This window comes from Molossus molossus, unplaced genomic scaffold, assembly GCF_014108415.1.
Source record: "Molossus molossus isolate mMolMol1 unplaced genomic scaffold, mMolMol1.p scaffold_m16_p_13, whole genome shotgun sequence".
NCBI classification, from domain to species: Eukaryota; Metazoa; Chordata; class Mammalia; order Chiroptera; family Molossidae; genus Molossus; species Molossus molossus.
Window position 1 is genome coordinate 36,035,175 of NW_023425348.1, and position 17,071 is coordinate 36,052,245.

Consider the following 17,071-nt stretch of genomic DNA (forward strand, 5'->3'; position numbering starts at 1 on the left):
AATTAATTTTCTCGCCCTGGCCAGTTTGACTCAGCGGTTAAAGCGTCGGCCTGCGGTCCGGAGAGACCCGGGTTCGGTTCCCGCTAAGGACACGTACTTCGGCTGCAGTTTGTCCCCGGCCCTGGTTGGTCGTGCGGGTGGCAGCCACTCGATGTGTCCCTTCACGTCGATGTTTCTCTCTCTCTTTCTCTTCCTCTCTCTCCCTCCAACTCTATCCGTACAAAAAATGGAAAAGTGTCCTCGGGTGAGGATAAAAAAAAAAAAAATTAATTTTCTCAAAATGACAAAAGTTTTTAAAAAATCTATAAATTTTATATCCATTGATAACCACTAATAACATATTTCCAAAATTTCTTTGTGCATATGTATTACAACGTGAGATCAAAATTTAAATTCTATATTGTATTCTACATTCTTTATGTAAAGATATATTGTAAGGATCAAGCTTTCGATTTCATAATAGCACTGTATTCCTTGAGGTGGCCACACCTACCATGTTTATCTAACCAGTACCTACGGTAGGACTCGAAGAATCTGGACGCTAGGCGCTCTTCTGATTCCTCACTCCTCCCTCCCCACAGTCTCCCTCTCTTCTGTAGCTTCAAGCTTCCTTTCCAAGCACTTCTTTGCCTTCGCCCACAGACATTCATAAGTCCCTTCCTGCCACCCTCTAAAATGTCTCCTCTGTCTCCTCCTCATCAGACACTCAGCATCTCTCTCCCAAGAACAAAACTCTTTCACAAACAGTAATCTGCCTTTACTATATCACCCTTTACTTCTTAGAGTTCTCTGGCCTATTATAGTCTGACATTCTCTTTCTACCTGTTTGTTGAAACTGCTTCCGCTCTACAGTCCACATCCCCTTAAAATACTTTCCTACACATTACCAATCCTAAAATCTTACAAACCTATAGTTACCGGTCCTCAAATGCAGATCTACTGATGGCTTCTCTACTCAAAAGCCTCCTGAAAATACAGTGTAATATAGCAAACTTGGGATGTTCTGAATGCAACTCCTAAAAGTTGTAAGTGAAAGCCATGAGCATCTCTTATTTCTAGACTGAAAACTTTTGTAGTTGTGAGTTGTTATTTTATATTAGAAATATAATACTGGGACAACACTTTGAACACAACCTTTGTATACATCTCTGATTATTTCTTTAGGATAAATTTATAGAAATGAAGTACTACATTAAAGAGTGTTTTAAATTAGTAACAACTTCTAAAAATCAAAAATAATTGTCAATAGAATAGTCTATAAATTCATATGATTATTATATCATAATTTTTTCTATTTTTAATAACCTTATTTGGGGGTGTAATTTTCATTTGGAGAACACATTTTTTGATGAAAGAGGAGCTTTTCTGAGGATATTGTATTTATTTTTGCAATCATCAATTAAGTGGCAAAGTGTCTTTCGTTTTGGCTCTTCTTTTTCTGAGAGGATGGAATGTGGTGCATGAAAGAGGAAGTACCATGTCTATAGGCATTGTACTTGTGCTCCTGCACAAGAGTCAGCAAATGTGGAGGACTAGGAGCTAGGAGGAAGAATGCTCCATACCAGCTACATTCAACAGTCAGGGAATCCACCCAAATGCAAGGCAGTAAGCAGCCCACACAGAACTCTGTACAGGGGCTGCCCTCACCAGCATGCCACCTCCCAGTTTCCATCGACTGGGTCAAGTATCAGCACTTGGTTAATTAGTCACAGTTTTCAGGATCTAAGGGTGTCAGCCAGGGGCATGTCTGTTCACATGGAGAGGTTGCTGCTCAGAGGAGAGCGGTTCCAGGGTCTGCCCCTGCAGCTGGCTGGCTCCGGGATGATTGTCAGGGGACTGGAGTGATTCAGCCATAGTACAGCAGGCAGTAATTTCACTGCCACTTTTCATCTGTCCCCTTCTCCACTGAATGCCACTGGCTGGTAGCAGAAGCTGAAAGGGAAGGCTGGAAGAGAACAAATGGGGGAGATGGGGAAGCACTTTAAATAATTTCCTTAGTTGAATTCAGATGAACCTCTTCTAAAGAACCTTGGTGACTGGCCAGGCCCAGCTGGTGGACTGGTTTTACTTTTTTTTCCCCTATATTGATTTTTAGAGAGAGAGGAAATGAGAAGGAGAGATAGAAACTTTGATGAGAGAAAACATTGATTGGCCACCTCCTGCATGCCCCCCACTGGGAATCAGGCCCACAACATGGACATGTGTCCTGACCAGGAATAGAACCAGCAACCCCTTGGTGCATGGGTCGATGCTCAACCACTGAGCCACACTGGCTGGACTGGTGGACTGGTTTTAATTGAAACACAAATCTTTTGGGAATCCATGGGACCAGAAACACAGGTCCAGTTACATCCTGTCTCTACCTACCATTTTTCATTGTGGACAACTTGATCCAAATATTCTTTTTTTTTTTTTTTTTTTTTTTCCCAAATCTTTATTGTTGGATGTAAAATGTATTACAGATGTTCCACATTTTTCCCCCATTGACCCCCTCCTCCCCACTCCCGCCCCCCCCCCCCACCTTTTCCCACACTATTGTCTGTGTCCATTGGTTATGCATATAAGTTCTTTGGTTTATTTCTTCCCACCCCCCCCCCACCCCTTTCCCTTTGAGGTTTGTCAGTCTAGCAATGAGTTTGTGCTTCTTAATCCCTTCACCTTTTTCACCCATTCCCCCAACCCCCTTCCCAACTGGCAACCAATAAAATGTTCTCTGTATCTATGAGAATGTTTCTGTTCTTCCTGTTCATTTTGTTTGTAGATTCCATTGTTGATAGATATGTATTCATTGCCATTTTGTTTGTTCATACATTTTATCTTTTTCTTCAAAAAGACCCTTCATCATTTCATATAATAACGGTTTGGTGGTGATGAACTCCTTTAACTTTTTCTTGTCTGGGAAAGTTTTTGTATGTCCATCGATTCTAAATGACAGCTTTGCAGGATAGAGTAATTTTGGTTGTAGGTTCTTGGTTTTCATCACTCTGAATATTTCTTGCCACTCCCTTCTGGCCTGCAAAGTTTCTTTTGAGAAATCAGCTGACAGCCTAATGGGTACTCCCTTGTAGGTAACTAGCTGCCTTTCTCTTGCTGCTTTTAATATTCTCTCTTTGTCTTGAACCTTTTGCATTTTGATGATGATGTGTCTTGGTGTGGGCCTCTTGGGGTTCATCTTGTTTGGGACTCTCTGTGCTTCCTGGACTTGTATGTCTGTTTCCTTCACCAAGTTAGGAAAGTTTTCTGCCATTATTGTTTCAAACAGGTTTTCGATTTCTTGTTCTCTCTCTTCTCCTTCGGGCACCCCCAAGATGCGAATGTTGGCACGCTTGAAGTTATCCCAGAGGCTCCTTACTCTATCCTCATTTTTTTGGATTCTTTTTTCTTTTTGCTCTTCTGATTGGGGATTTTTTGCTTCCTTATATTCCAAATCGATGGTTTGCTCCTTGGATCTACATACTCTATTATTGAAGCTGTGTAAATTATTCTTTATTTCAGTTAATGCCTCCTTTAATTCTAACTGTGTATCCATGATTTCTAACTGGTACTTTTTTATGCTCTTGATGCCCTCCCTAAGTTCACTGAGGTTATCACTAAGTTCATTGAGCATCCTTATAAGCAGTATTTTGAACTCAGTATCTGTTAGGTTGCTTATCTCCCTTTCGCTTAGTTCTTTTCTTGGGGTTTTGTTCTGTTCTTTCATTTGGGACCTGTTTCTTTGTATCCTCATTTTGGCTGCCTCCCTGTGTTTGTTTCTGTGTATTACTTAATGAGAGGTATGGGGCTCGCTGAGACCCGGTGCTGCTCGTTTGAAAGAATTTAGGAAAAACCTGAAGCAGGATCCAAGACCAGCCAATCCTATGGTTAAGCAAGTGGCAACAGCTTGAAAGTTGTGTCGGGCGGGGTGGGGCGGGGCGGGGCCTCAGGGAGTCAGCAGGGCGGGGCTACGAGTGTGAGCCAGGTTGCTGGAGTCCCAGATATGGCTTCTGTCTGCCGCCCCCGGGAAGGGCTCACCAAAGGAACAAAGGCCTCTGACAGCACGTTTGTCCCCGAGGAAGCCCCCTCTCCAGCTCTCGCTCCAGTGCCAAACAGCTCAGTTCTTCCCTGTGTGTCTCTGGTGCCCCTCGAGCTGCCTCCCCTCTGAGCTTAGAGGGAGAGAGTCCGATAAGTCCGTGCGCGGGCCCTTTAAGGAGCTGCCTGGGGCTCCAGCCGCTTCAGCTTCCCTGAGCCTCAGTTTCCGCTGGTTTTTCCAGCCAGAAGTTATGGGGATTCTCTTCCTGGCACTGGAGCCCTGAACGGGACACCTGGTGTGGGACAGGGACCCCTCAGTCCTCAGGAAGGACCTTCCCAGCCGCAGGAGCCTCCTGATTTTTATCTACCACGCTTGGGTGTGGGACCAGCCCGTCTCGCCGCTGCGCGCTCCGCCGCTGCTGCGCCGCCGCCCCCCCTCGCGCCGCCGCCCCTCCTACCGGTCTGGATGTAGCTGCTTTTTTTTTTTCCTTAGTTCCGTAGTTGTACGACTTCCATTCAGCTTGATTTCAGGCGGTTTTGAATGATGGTTGTTCTGTAGTTTAGTTGTAACTTTGATGTGGTTGTGGGAGGACGCGATACTGCGTTTACGTACGCCGCCATCTTGACCGGAAGTCCGATCCAAATATTCTTTTTCTTCAGAGTGGATTTGAGGGCAGGGCAATGTGTATTAGCAAATGTGAGAGCCACCATAGGCTCCATAAATTCTAAAAACATTGGTTAAATGTTGCTGCATTGTCACCAAAGCCATTATTTCAAAGATCTATCAATTCACAGAATAAGTTTTAAAAATACAACAGTGATCTACCTCCCCTTCAAAGGGTTCCTAATTCATTCCTTTTTCTTTGTTGGCAAAAACAGCTTGGGTCCCTCATGTCCAGTGACTAGCCAGCTGCCCACAGAGCAAAGAGCTCTCCCTCCTGTCCAAAACAGCCTATCCCCAATTTGGACAGCTCTGTATCATCATCCTTTACCTAAGCCACAATTTTTTTTAAATTAATGAATTTATTTTCGTTACAGATATTTCTCCTTTTTCCCCCCAGACACCCTTCTTCCTATCCCATGCCCCTCCCCAGCATTGTTGTCTACGTCCATTGGTTGTGCATACATGCATATAAGTTCTTTAGTTTATCTCATCCCCACCCCACCCCCCCACCCCACTCCTGAGATTTGTCAGTCTGAACGGTACTCCTTTCTATGTCTCTGGGTCTATTTTTTTTGTTCATTATATTCCACAAATAAGTGAGATCATGTGGTATTTGTCTTTCTCTAAATGGCTTATTTTTTTTAAGATAATACTCTCCAGGTCCCTCTATGTCATCTCAAGGGATAAGAGATCTCTCTTTCTTACAGCAGCATAGCAGCACTATTTATAGTCGCTGAGATCTGGAAACAGCCTAAGTGTCCATCAATAGATGAGTGGATAAAAAAGCTATGGTACATACTCACAATGGAACACTATGCACCTAAGCCACAATTTAAATACCTGCACTTTCCATTTTTATTATTGTAGCCACAGAGAACAAAATTGCTTTTACTTCTACATGACATTCCTGACCACATTGTGGACTTTTATTGTCTTCTTTCTGAGTCTTCCTGTTAGAGTTTGAACATTCTCGGTAAGTTTGTTTGTCTGTTACTTCATTCATCAAATATTTATTTAACAATACTATGTGCAAACAAGGCACCAAGAAACAAATATGAACATAATTCCTGCCTTCTGCAAGCTCAGTTTGAAGTAAAGATAGAGTCATAAACATACAACTTCAGAATCACACAGTGCCTTACATAGATAAACATAGAAATCTACAAAAACTCAAAAGAAGAGTAACTTACCCAGAGAAGAGGAGTTGGGGTGATCATTTAATATTTTCCGGAACAGATGCCATCTGAACCCTATCTTAGAAAAATGGACCAGTCAAGGGGAAGATGGGAGGTTCTGGTAGAGAAAAGGGCATGAGCAAAGGCCCAGAGAGGAGTTAAAGTATGGAGTATGCAGGAAAGAGCCAGCAGTTTAGTTCAGGGCTCCTGGGGGTGAAAGTGCAAAACTAGGAATAAGGAAAATAGGTTAAGAGCTAGATCATGAATACCTTTGTCAAATGACAACGTTTTGAGTGCTTTCTCCAAAATTATTGATATTGTCAGGAGAAAGCATTTGAGTATTTCCCAGTCTCTGCTTGGTTCCTTCCCTACCCCCATTAATCAAGAACTTATTATCCCTGAGGTACCAACTCTAGTAAAACCAATATACTCCAGTTGATGTTCTTGGAGCTAGACCCAAATTACAATGAAGATACTTATCATCCTTCTTATCATATCTTCTCATCCTTTCCTTCCAAAATCCCTAAATCTTAGATAAACTGCCTTATAAATCACCTCAATGGTATCTTGGTAGCTGTACACATGACAATGTAGTTGACCAACAGATGCCAGACTATCACTTCCTTTTTCACTCTGCCTTGAATTTCATAAAAGCAAAGTCATTCTCTCTTAAGCCCTGTAGCTTTAGCTTTAAGACAGGAGATACTCACCCAATACTGACACAATCATCTGATGTCAATAGGTACTTAAAACCAAAAATGGATTTATATACATTCTGCTCTGGAGAATCTCGCAATAAAGACTCATCTAATCTAATTTTCCTTCCTTTCTGTGTTCCAGTCTTATTGTCTGTGTCTTGGACCTGGCATCCCCTTTTTCACCTCAGGGTTTTACATATGTTCTTCCACATGCCTGGAACATTCTCGCCTCCTCGCCAGCTCTCACAGTGACTCTCCTTTTTTTCCCATTTTTATTAATTTATATTTGTTACAGATGTTTCTTCTTTTTTTCCCCTAGACACCCTCCTCTTTATCCTGCCCCCCTCACCCCCCTGCATTGTTGTCTATGTCCATCAGTTATGCATACATGCATATAAGTTTTTTGGTTCATCACCTCCATCCCCTCCGCCTCCCTACCCTGAGTTTTGTCAGTCTGAACCATACTCCTTTCTATGTCTCTGGGTCTATTTTGTCATCAGCCCACCTTGTTCATTATATTCCAAAAATACCTGAGATCACGGTATTTCTCTTTCTCTGATTGGCTTATTTTGCTTAGGATAATACTTTCCAGGTCCCTCCATGTCGTCTCAAAGGATAAGAGATCTTTCTTTCTTACAACTGCATAGTACTCCATTGTGTATATGTACCACTGCTTTAATCCACTCATCTATTGATGAACACTTGGGCTGTTTCCAGATCTTAGCAATTGTAAATAGTGCTGCTATGAACATAGAGGTACATGTATTCTTTCTGATTGATGTTTCAGGCTTCTTAGGATATATTCCTAGAAGTGAGATCACTGGGTCAAATGACAATTCAATTTTTAATTTTTTGAGGAAACACCATACTGTTTTTTATGGTGGCTGCCAGTCTGCATTCCCACCAGCAGTGTACTAGAGTCCCCTTTTCTCCACACCCTCACCAGCACTTATTGTTTGATAATTTGTTGATGGTGGCCATTCTGACAGGTGTGAAGTGATACCTCATTGTTGTTTCAATTTGCATCTCTCTGATGATTAGTGATGTTGAGCATTCTCCATATGTCTCTTGGCCATTTGTATGTCCTGTTTGGAGAGGTGTCTCTTTAGGTCCTCTGCCCATTTTTTTAATGGGTTCTTTGTCTTCCTTTTGTTGAGTTGTATGAGTACTCTATATATTTTGGAAATTAACCCCTTATCTGATGTATCATTGGCAATTATGGTCTACCATACAGTGAATTCCCTTTCCATTTTGATGGCTGTTTCTTTTGCTATGCAGAAGCTTTTTAGTTTGATATAATCCCATGTGTTCATTTTTTCCTTTGTTTCTGTTGCCTTAGCTCAGTTAATATTTGACAAAGGTGGCGAGAGCATATAGTGGAGTAAAGACAGCCTCTTTAATATATGGTGTTGGGAAAATTGGACAGCTACATGCAAAAAAATGAAACTAGACCATCAACTTACACGATACACATAAGTAAACTCAAAATGGATAAGATTTAAATGTGACTCCTGAATCCGTAAAAATCCTAGAAGAAAATGTGGGCAACAAAATTTCAGACATCATATGCAGCAGAATTTTCACTGATACATCACACTGACCCTCTTAACAGTAACAAACTGCTATTCACCTTTAGGGAAAGTCCCTACATTTGGTTTTCCTGGTAGCCATACCTGTGCTCTGTACTTCCCTTTCCTGAGCCTCATCAATTGACATTTTCAGTACTGCAGCTGCAGGGTTTAGTCTAGTGCCAGGCCCAGAGCTAGTTTAATAAATATTAAATTCAGGATTACATGACTGCTACTAAGTAATCTCTGGTCAATGAATATTGAAATTTTTCAAAGAATAAACCAAATCCAAGAGATGTTAGAAGTATAAAGACATGAGATTTTAGTTACTGTAGTTGAATTATTATTTTAAATGTTTCAACATAAATGTACAATTGTGAAAGAAAACCCTCTGGAATTTAGAGTTTTATTAATTCAATCCATAAAAATTGTTAAACATTACCATGATGTTTGCCATGGTATACTGTCAATTTATAGCTGACTTTATCTTAACATTGAATTTTTTGACTAATTGCGTGCCCTAATTACTTTGTGTGCATTAACTACTAAGTTCTTAGTCTTTATCTCTCTTTACCCAAGAGCAGAACTTAATCAAGTGATCATAAATTTAGTAATCTCTATTTTTCATAAGAGTATATGGAGAAATTAAATATCCAGTGACAGGGGACTCTAAATAAATGATGATGTACAACCTGGATGAAATATTATTTAGTCATTTAAAATGAGTAATTATTAAAAATAATAATAAAATGGGTAATTATAAAAACTGCCTAGCTGTATGGAAACAATTTAAAATATGCAAATTAGGAAAGAAAATCAGAATATAATATGGAAATGTAATGTAGCACTGGAGATAGATATTAAGAGAATATGTAAATAAGAAATATATTAAGATGATTTGTAAATTTTGTTGAGTCTTTAACTGTCTTACGTACAAATTTTTAAAGGTTGTATGTACACTAAGGATGAAAGCTTTATTAGAATATAAACTATTCAAATTTACCTGCTGCAGCATTAATGCCTTCCTTTTTTATATCTACTGCAAATTAAAACTGTTTATAACCAAAAAGTACCTTACGTTTATTATGACCTTAGACAGAAACCTGACTTCAGAGGTCAAAGTTCCTTGGTACATAGGAACACAGTTATTTGATGGATAACCATTATCAGAACAACACTGAAAATAATCAAATGAAAACACCCAAAATTCAGTATTCTACCTACTCAAATATTTTCATGTAACTCATTTCCTTCCATTCTTTTTTCATATTTATGTATAATTTTTACAATTGACAATTTTTTTTATTTTTTATATTATACATTTTGTAAGCCCTTATTTTCTACTTTAAAATTATCATTTTAATTGCTCTATCAAGGAAGCATTTCTTAAAAGTAAAACTATACGACCCTTGAATGCTTACAGTGCAGGGACAAACTTGAGTGTTTTTCCTGACCTTCCTTTGTCTGCTGACAGAGCACTTTATAGCTTTTCACACAGGACTATTATCACCTGATTGCCATTTAAGCAGTAAAATGATAACACAGAGTGCAAGGGGAACCAGGTTTAGGTGACAGCCACATCATTTAATGTCTACTTATTGTTTCTACAGGGGAATTCTGGCCTGGGATTCAGTATTGCTGGAGGGACAGATAATCCCCATATTGGAGATGACCCTGGCATATTTATTACGAAGATTATACCCGGAGGTGCTGCAGCAGAGGATGGCAGACTCAGGTAAAGAACTGAAATCTTAGACTTATATAGAAAGTAAATCTGCCATATCAATGAAACATGTGTACCTTTGGAGAATAATAATTCTACAAAAGTTCTGTACCTCAAAGAGAAAGCTATTAAAGGAAAGCTTTGCAGATCTCTCATTAGGTATTGAATTTCAACCGATATTTTGTGTTTGTTGATGGCTACCACATTCAGCAGTGGTCCAGGCACTGTGATGAGGGTACAGATGTCTTTGTTCCATGGAGCCTTCAGTCTGGTTGGACAGAAAAACCCTATGAGCTGACGAGCAAATAATAAAATGTATAGAAAATAATGGTGTTTACATAATATTAGCAAACAATACAATGTTATAGACACTTGTGCATTTATAGATTTAGCAGCCATTTATAAGGGCTTTAGGTAGGAGTTTGGACTGCCTCTAAAAAACTGTTCCATAGGAAAATTCCCTTTTGTGTCTTAAAAAGATAATTAAGATTTTACTAACCCCACAAATCTGAAGAGAACACAGAGGGAGAAAGAGAAAGTTGCCCTAAAAAAGAGGGAAACACATTTAGCTCAGATGAAGACCACAAGGTGAGATTAAGTTTTTGGATGCAGGGGAGCCAGATACTGCTCAGGTGAGAGCAGTTGCTGCTTGAGGCAGGGCCCCTCTCTTTAAAGAACGGAAGATTATTTGCGGAATTAAGTTACCCAAATGGGCCCTGGCCAGTTTGGCTCAGCAGTTAGAGTGTTAGCCCATGGACCAAAGGGTCTCAAGTTTGATTCCTGGTCAAGGGCACATACCTGGGTTGTAGGTTCTCTCCCCAGCCCTAGTTGGGGTCATGCAAGAGGCAACCAATTAATGTGTCTCTCTCACATCAGTGTTTCTTTCTCTCTCTCTCCCTCTTTCCCTCTCTTCCACTTTATCTAAAAACAATGGAAAAATATTCTTGGGTGAGGATTAACCAAACAAAACAAAAAAAAAGTCACCCAGATGGGGCAAATAATAAACAATATAAAATTCTATCAGAGATCAAAACACTCACTAAAAGAGATTATGGATTGGAACATTTAGAAAATATTTTTTGGGGGAGAAAATGATGTCCTCATGTTATTTTAGTGCCTCTACCAGATTAGAAATCCTCTGAGACCAAGCAGTTATATATAGAAGAGGACCAATCAACTGTTGAATGAATAAGCTTTTGAATGAATGAATGCATGAAATGAGAAGAGGTGGAGAAGGGTCCCTTAATGAGGTGGGGAGGGTAGCACAAGCAAAGTACTTTAGGTAACTATGACTGTAGCTTGCATGGAGCCACACTGAGGACAATGGCCTAAGTAGCAGACATGTAAGCTTTGTTGGCTTTCCTTGGTCTCTTTCTCCATTTAGCATAAGTAACCTAGTTTACTGTTGTTCTCATAAAGCAGCCAAGGACACTTTTGTTCTTTACTCACTCAATTCTTCTGATGTAGTGATTACTTTTGACAGCTGCATCTTTGCAGCTTGTGGAGGAGAATCGCAGATTTGTTTTTTCAGGTACATCTGCATCTCAACAAGAAAAGAAATGAGTGGCTCTCCCTCAGGAGACATATGCTTTTTGACAATAGAATTTTCAAGCTGATTTGATGAAATTAATTTCTGAGTAAGGAAATATCCATGGTACAGAGTGAACATTTCGAAATAGATGCTGTGTCATTCTACAAGCCATGGTGGGGAGTGAATTTGCTAATACTGGATTCTGGAGAAGTTCCATTACAAAGGTTTAGAATAGAGCTGTTAGAGGATCGTTCAGAAATTGGTGGGCCACAATCATTATTTTGTACTATATGTTACGTGCTTAGGCTACAGTTAAGAATGCCACCATTCTTTGCCTGCAAGCATGGTGACAAGCATGGTACCTATGGAGATCAAAGAAAGTTCTGCTGTTCTGGAAGCATCTTTCAATAGTTCTACAGAGATGAACATAATGATAGTTTGTATTTATTGAGTTTTTATCATGTATGGGACATTGTTCCAAGGTAGATGATGATGATGATAGAGAGAGAAAGAGAGAGGACAGATGGCAGGAAGGAGGGAGGGAGGGAAAGAAGGAAGGAAAGAAGGAAATTATAGATTAACACAGATACACAAACATCTATATATTGACAGCAGTATGTACTATTATTATGGCCATTATAGTATGAACTCAGGAAACTAAGACTTAAAGACTTTAAGAAGATCACTTAGCTAGCTTTGAATGCATCCAAAAACTCATCGTGAATGTCACTGATGTACTCTCTAATCTCTCATGTAATAGAATTCCCCTATTATCATTTGGTCTCTGACTAAAAACTCCCAAAGATAACATTTTCACAGTGTTAACAGTAAACTTTAACATTACAAAATTTGTTTTTTCTACTGAGCCACAATTTTCTTCATTGTGACCTTTACCATTGGTCTTTGTATTGGCTTCCTGGAGCCAGAGCCATGACCAATGAATGTATATTTGAACATCACCTCCTAAAGTTGTGCAATAAACAACCTGCAAAACCCTGAGTAGTAGTCCTAACTGAGAAACTAGATATATCTACAACCCAATCCACATTACAGTTTTTTGTCTGTGTGAAAACAGCTATTTTCTGGGTTTCCATTTAATTTTTCTTCCTTTTTATTGAATTTATTGGGGTGACACTAGTTAAAAGAATTATACATGTTTCAGGTGCACAATTCCACAACACATCATCTGTACACAGTATTGTGTATTCACCACCCAAGTCAAGTCTCTTTCCATCACCATTTATGCCCCCTATGCTCTCCTCCACCTCTCCCCGCCTCCTCCCCACAGCAATCACCACACTCTTGTCTGTGTCCATGAATTCTTTCTCTTTCTTGTTCTTTTTTGATCAGTCCCTCCAAATACCTAACCCAATCCCCCAACCAACCCCCGACAGCTGTCAGCCTACTCTCTATCTATGAATCTATCTCTATTTTGCTTGTTAGTTCATTTTGTCTATTTCATTTTGTTAGATCCTTGCTACTCCTAAGGAGATTGTTTCCCACCTTACTGCTTCATGCCTTGACCTTGAATGGCTTGGAGACATCTAATAGTCCAAAAGTAACAATTTGAAATCTGGCAGAATGACATTAAGTATAGATTTTTAGAACTTGAAAATTTATCTAGTTCAAAGCATACATTTTACAAATGAGGAAACTGAGGCTCAGAAGAGTGATTTATCCTGAGGTATCAGTCATTTGGGGATCTGCTTTATCTAGAATTTAAAAGTCTTGACCCAAGCCAATAACATTCTAAGGTAGTGTTAAGAAGCAGTACCACCCAAGCCCACCTAAGGAGTCTTTTCTCAGTGGGACAGAAGCACCGTTAGAAGCTGGACCAATAAGCTGTGAGGAGTAATTATCTATCATTTGTCTTTAGGGACAGGGGAGCAGCACATTACAGTAGGTTCTGGAAAGATACAGTTTCTAATGTCTGTATACAAACATAATTAATCTTGGAAAAGTTGAACTCTTTTAGTCACTTTTTCTCATAAGTAAAATGATGACAATAATACCAACTTTATTGAATCGTTCTGAGGAGTCAGTGAGATAACCTATGCCCCTAGCTCTGCCAGGCAGATAGGAGGCACTCAGTACATTTTAGCAATGTTTCCCCCTTTTTCTTACCTGCCCTCTCTACTTCTCAGTAGTCTTTTCTGTTCTTGCCTCTGTCTCCTTCTCTTTTTCTTTGTGATGTTCTATTTTCTTTCATTTCATCCTTTCTACCTTTCTTTCAAGCTCCTTTCATCCTCTATCTCTTTCCTTCAGCTTTCTGTTCCTGTTTACATCTCTTTTTCTCTTGGTCATAATACAGGATTAAGGCCCATTTAAAAATTGATAGGATACTAAAAATGTTTCTATGTTTCTATTCTCAAGTGTATACAGTCAACTGAATCTGCTATGTTTCCCTCACTTAAAAAAATAAATCCATAAAACATATTTTTTTTTACTTGACAAATTCTTTAGTCTCTCCTGTGGTTGAGAGACTCTTAAAATTTTTTAAATGTATCCTTTCATTATAAATTATATTTTTGACATTTAAATAAAATTAAATTTTGTAGATAAACTATAGCCCAGAACGATGAGATGATGGGTCAACCGAAAGGACAGTAGTAATCCAGACTCTACATTAGTCAAAATATAATCATCAGATCAATAATAATAATATCCGAGACCAATGTAGTACTTCAATGTGCCAAATACTTTTCTCGCATTAACTCATGTGAGGTATACAACGACTTGATTAGATTCATACTTCTAATATTCCCATTTTTTTAGATAAGAGCATTGAGGGACTGAAAAATTAAGAAATTTATACAGGACTGTGCTGCTTGTAAATGTTGGAGCCGGAATTTGAAGCCAGGCAGAATGGCTGTAATGTCTATGTCTTTAAGTTCTAAGTTGTACTGCAGACACAGATGAGGTGAGAGGTAACTTTCTCCCTAACTAAGTCAGGCTCCAAGCTGAGCTCAGGTTTCAGTGGTTGTTCCAGAAGAGTGATGTAGAAGAAAGAGCATTCTATTTAGTGTCAGAAGACCTGGGTTTCAAGTTCTGTTTTCTGGCTATGTGACCTTGGACTTCTTTTAAGCTCTCTGTCCTCCTGTTTCCTCACTGGAAAATTGGAGATAGGAGCATATTTCTCAGGAAGCTGTGTTAAGGATTAAATGAAATAGTAAGTATGAAGGTGTTGTGTAAAATTCAAAGGCCCTTGACACAAGTCAGTGTATAGAATACTGAACTTGAGCCTCAAGTCTGTGACAGACAGGAAGAGACATTTATGGGAGACAGAATTCTAAGATGATCCCCAGGGATCCACATCCTTGTGTAAGTCCTTCCCCTTGAGTGTGGGCAGGTCCTATGAGTATGATGGAATACCACCTCTCTGGTAATATTACTTTATTTGGCAAAAGAGATTTCACAGATGTAATTGAGTCTCTAACCAGATGACTTTGAGTTAATCAAAAGGGAAATTATCCTGTGTTGACCCAACCTAATCCAGTGAGCACTTTAAAAGAAAACAGGATGTCTTGCTGGCCTAGATGAAGCAAACTTCCACGTTGTAAGACCTATGGAAAGAGCCACGTGGCAATTACCTGAGAGCAACCTGTCCCCAGTCGACAGCTAGCATGATGGGAAATGTCAGTCATATAGCTGAATTCTTCTTACAGCCGCATGAGCTCAGAAGAAGACCCCAAGCTCCCAAACAAAATGCAGTCCAGGTGACACTTTGATCGTAGCCTTGTGAGACCTAGATTAGAGGACTCTGCTAAGCTGTCCTCAGACTTCTGACCCACTGAAATGCTGAGATACTAAATATATGTTGTTTTAAACTGTTAAATTTGTAGCTATTTGTCACACAGAAATAAAAAACTATGGACTCTATGACATTCCGGACCCTGAAATTCACTTATGGCTGGTCTGCAGACTGGCTTGCCCATTGAGGCTGCTTCCAGTACTACCATACTCTCACCTTCAGAAACACAGATCAGGTCTCACGGCTGCTCTCAGGCCCTTCACACACCTGGAAGCAAGAGGCACCAAGTAGTTAGAAAAAGGGGGTGGACCCCCAAGCAGAGGGACCGCAGAGACAGGGACGAGCTGAGACCTGTTGTTACGTGGTGGTCGGCCACGTGAGTCTACGCTGTGGTGAGGGCGAGTGCCAGAGGAAGCTTAGAGAAAATGGGAGATGAAAGCTAAGAGGCCATGGAGGAGAGCACATGGTGGGTTAGGTGAATTTCTCTGGACAGTAATCTTTTTCCCATGCAACTTTTTAAAAATATAACATGTTGTACATTTATGGCTATAATAATTGTCCTTTTGGGATACGTATAAAATGCAGAAGAGTAGACAAACTACACAAAATTCAACACACTGATTTTTATATTAAATAGTCACTATTAATATATATTGTACATTTATTTTTAATATGTTTTTATTGATTTTTTTAAACAAAGAAGAAGGAGGGAGAGAGATAGAAACATCAATGTGAGAGAGAAACATCAATTTGCTGCCTCCTACATGCTATGCACTGGGATTCGAGCCCACAACCCAGGCATGTACTCTTACTGGGAATCGAACCGGGACCTCTCAGTCCATGGGATGGCACTCAGTCCACTGAGCCACACCAGCTGGGCTATTTTGTACATTTATTTCTCCTATTTGTTTTTGCTGTTTTATTTTTTTTCATTTAGTTTAGATTATGCTCTAATATTTAGCATTTGTTTAATTTTATATGACCTTATTTCATACACCTTTCCCTATATCATTAAAAAACTTTTTGCAAATGTTTTTAATTGCTGTTAAACAATATATTTACTATTCACATTGTTCAGAGTTTAGGTTATTTTTATTTTCTCTGCATTTTAGAGAACTAGGAATCTTTTGGAAGACATTGTTGACCCTGTTTCTCTTCATTTCCTTAGGATATATTTCTAGTAGTAAAGTTTCTGGACCAAAAAGTACAAACTTTTTTTTTTTTTTTATCCTCACCCGAGGACATTTTTTCTATTTTTTGTTCAGATAGAGTGTGGGAGGGAGAGAGAGAGAGAGAAATATCGACGTGAAAGGGACACGTCGAGTGGTTGCCACCCACACGACCCAACCAGGGCCGGGGACAAACTGCAACCGAGGTACATGCCCTTAGCGGGAACTGAACCCGGGTCTCTCAGGACCACAGGCCGACGTTCTAACCGCTGAGCCAAACCGGCCAGGGCAAAAAGTACAAACATTTTAAAGAATGTTGATAAATATTACTAAAAATTTCTCTCTAGAAAGGTTGTACCGAATTTTGCATCCACCAACGGTTTTGAAGAGGGCCTATTTTATGATATGTTGTCAGCATTGCACATGTTTACACATATATAATTTGGGGCTGTTTACCAAAGCAAACAATGGTATACTTCTTTCTCTACATTTTTTTTATTAGCAGTAAGCTTGAATTTCTAAAAAATGTTAATAGTCATTTGTATTTCTTCCAGAAATAGTCATTAAAATTTGTTACTGTTACCAACCTTGAAAGTAAGAGCATTTTTAAAAAGAACACTAGATTTTCTTCTAGAGCAAAATGGATATACAGTATTTTCACAGTCTCAACAATGATTTTTATTTCTACTTTTGAATCTGAACCATGAAAAATGCCCTCTGTGTGGCTTCAGGTCCCTGGATTGCTGAGACCAATATTGACCCCTCATCTTGGGGAAGAGCTATC

The 17,071-nt window shown here is 39.5% G+C and overlaps 1 protein-coding gene across 4 annotated transcripts in view; it reads left to right on the forward strand.

Annotated features, from left to right (window-relative positions):
• DLG2 (discs large MAGUK scaffold protein 2) overlaps positions 1–17,071 on the forward strand; it is a 1,351,614-nt gene that overhangs the window by 775,207 nt on the left and 559,336 nt on the right. For all 4 annotated transcript variants that reach the window (XM_036258408.1, XM_036258403.1, XM_036258404.1 and 1 more), the window contains one exon: positions 9,724–9,848. In XM_036258408.1, the coding sequence (XP_036114301.1) occupies positions 9,724–9,848 (125 nt within the window). The remainder of the gene's footprint in view (positions 1–9,723; positions 9,849–17,071) is intronic.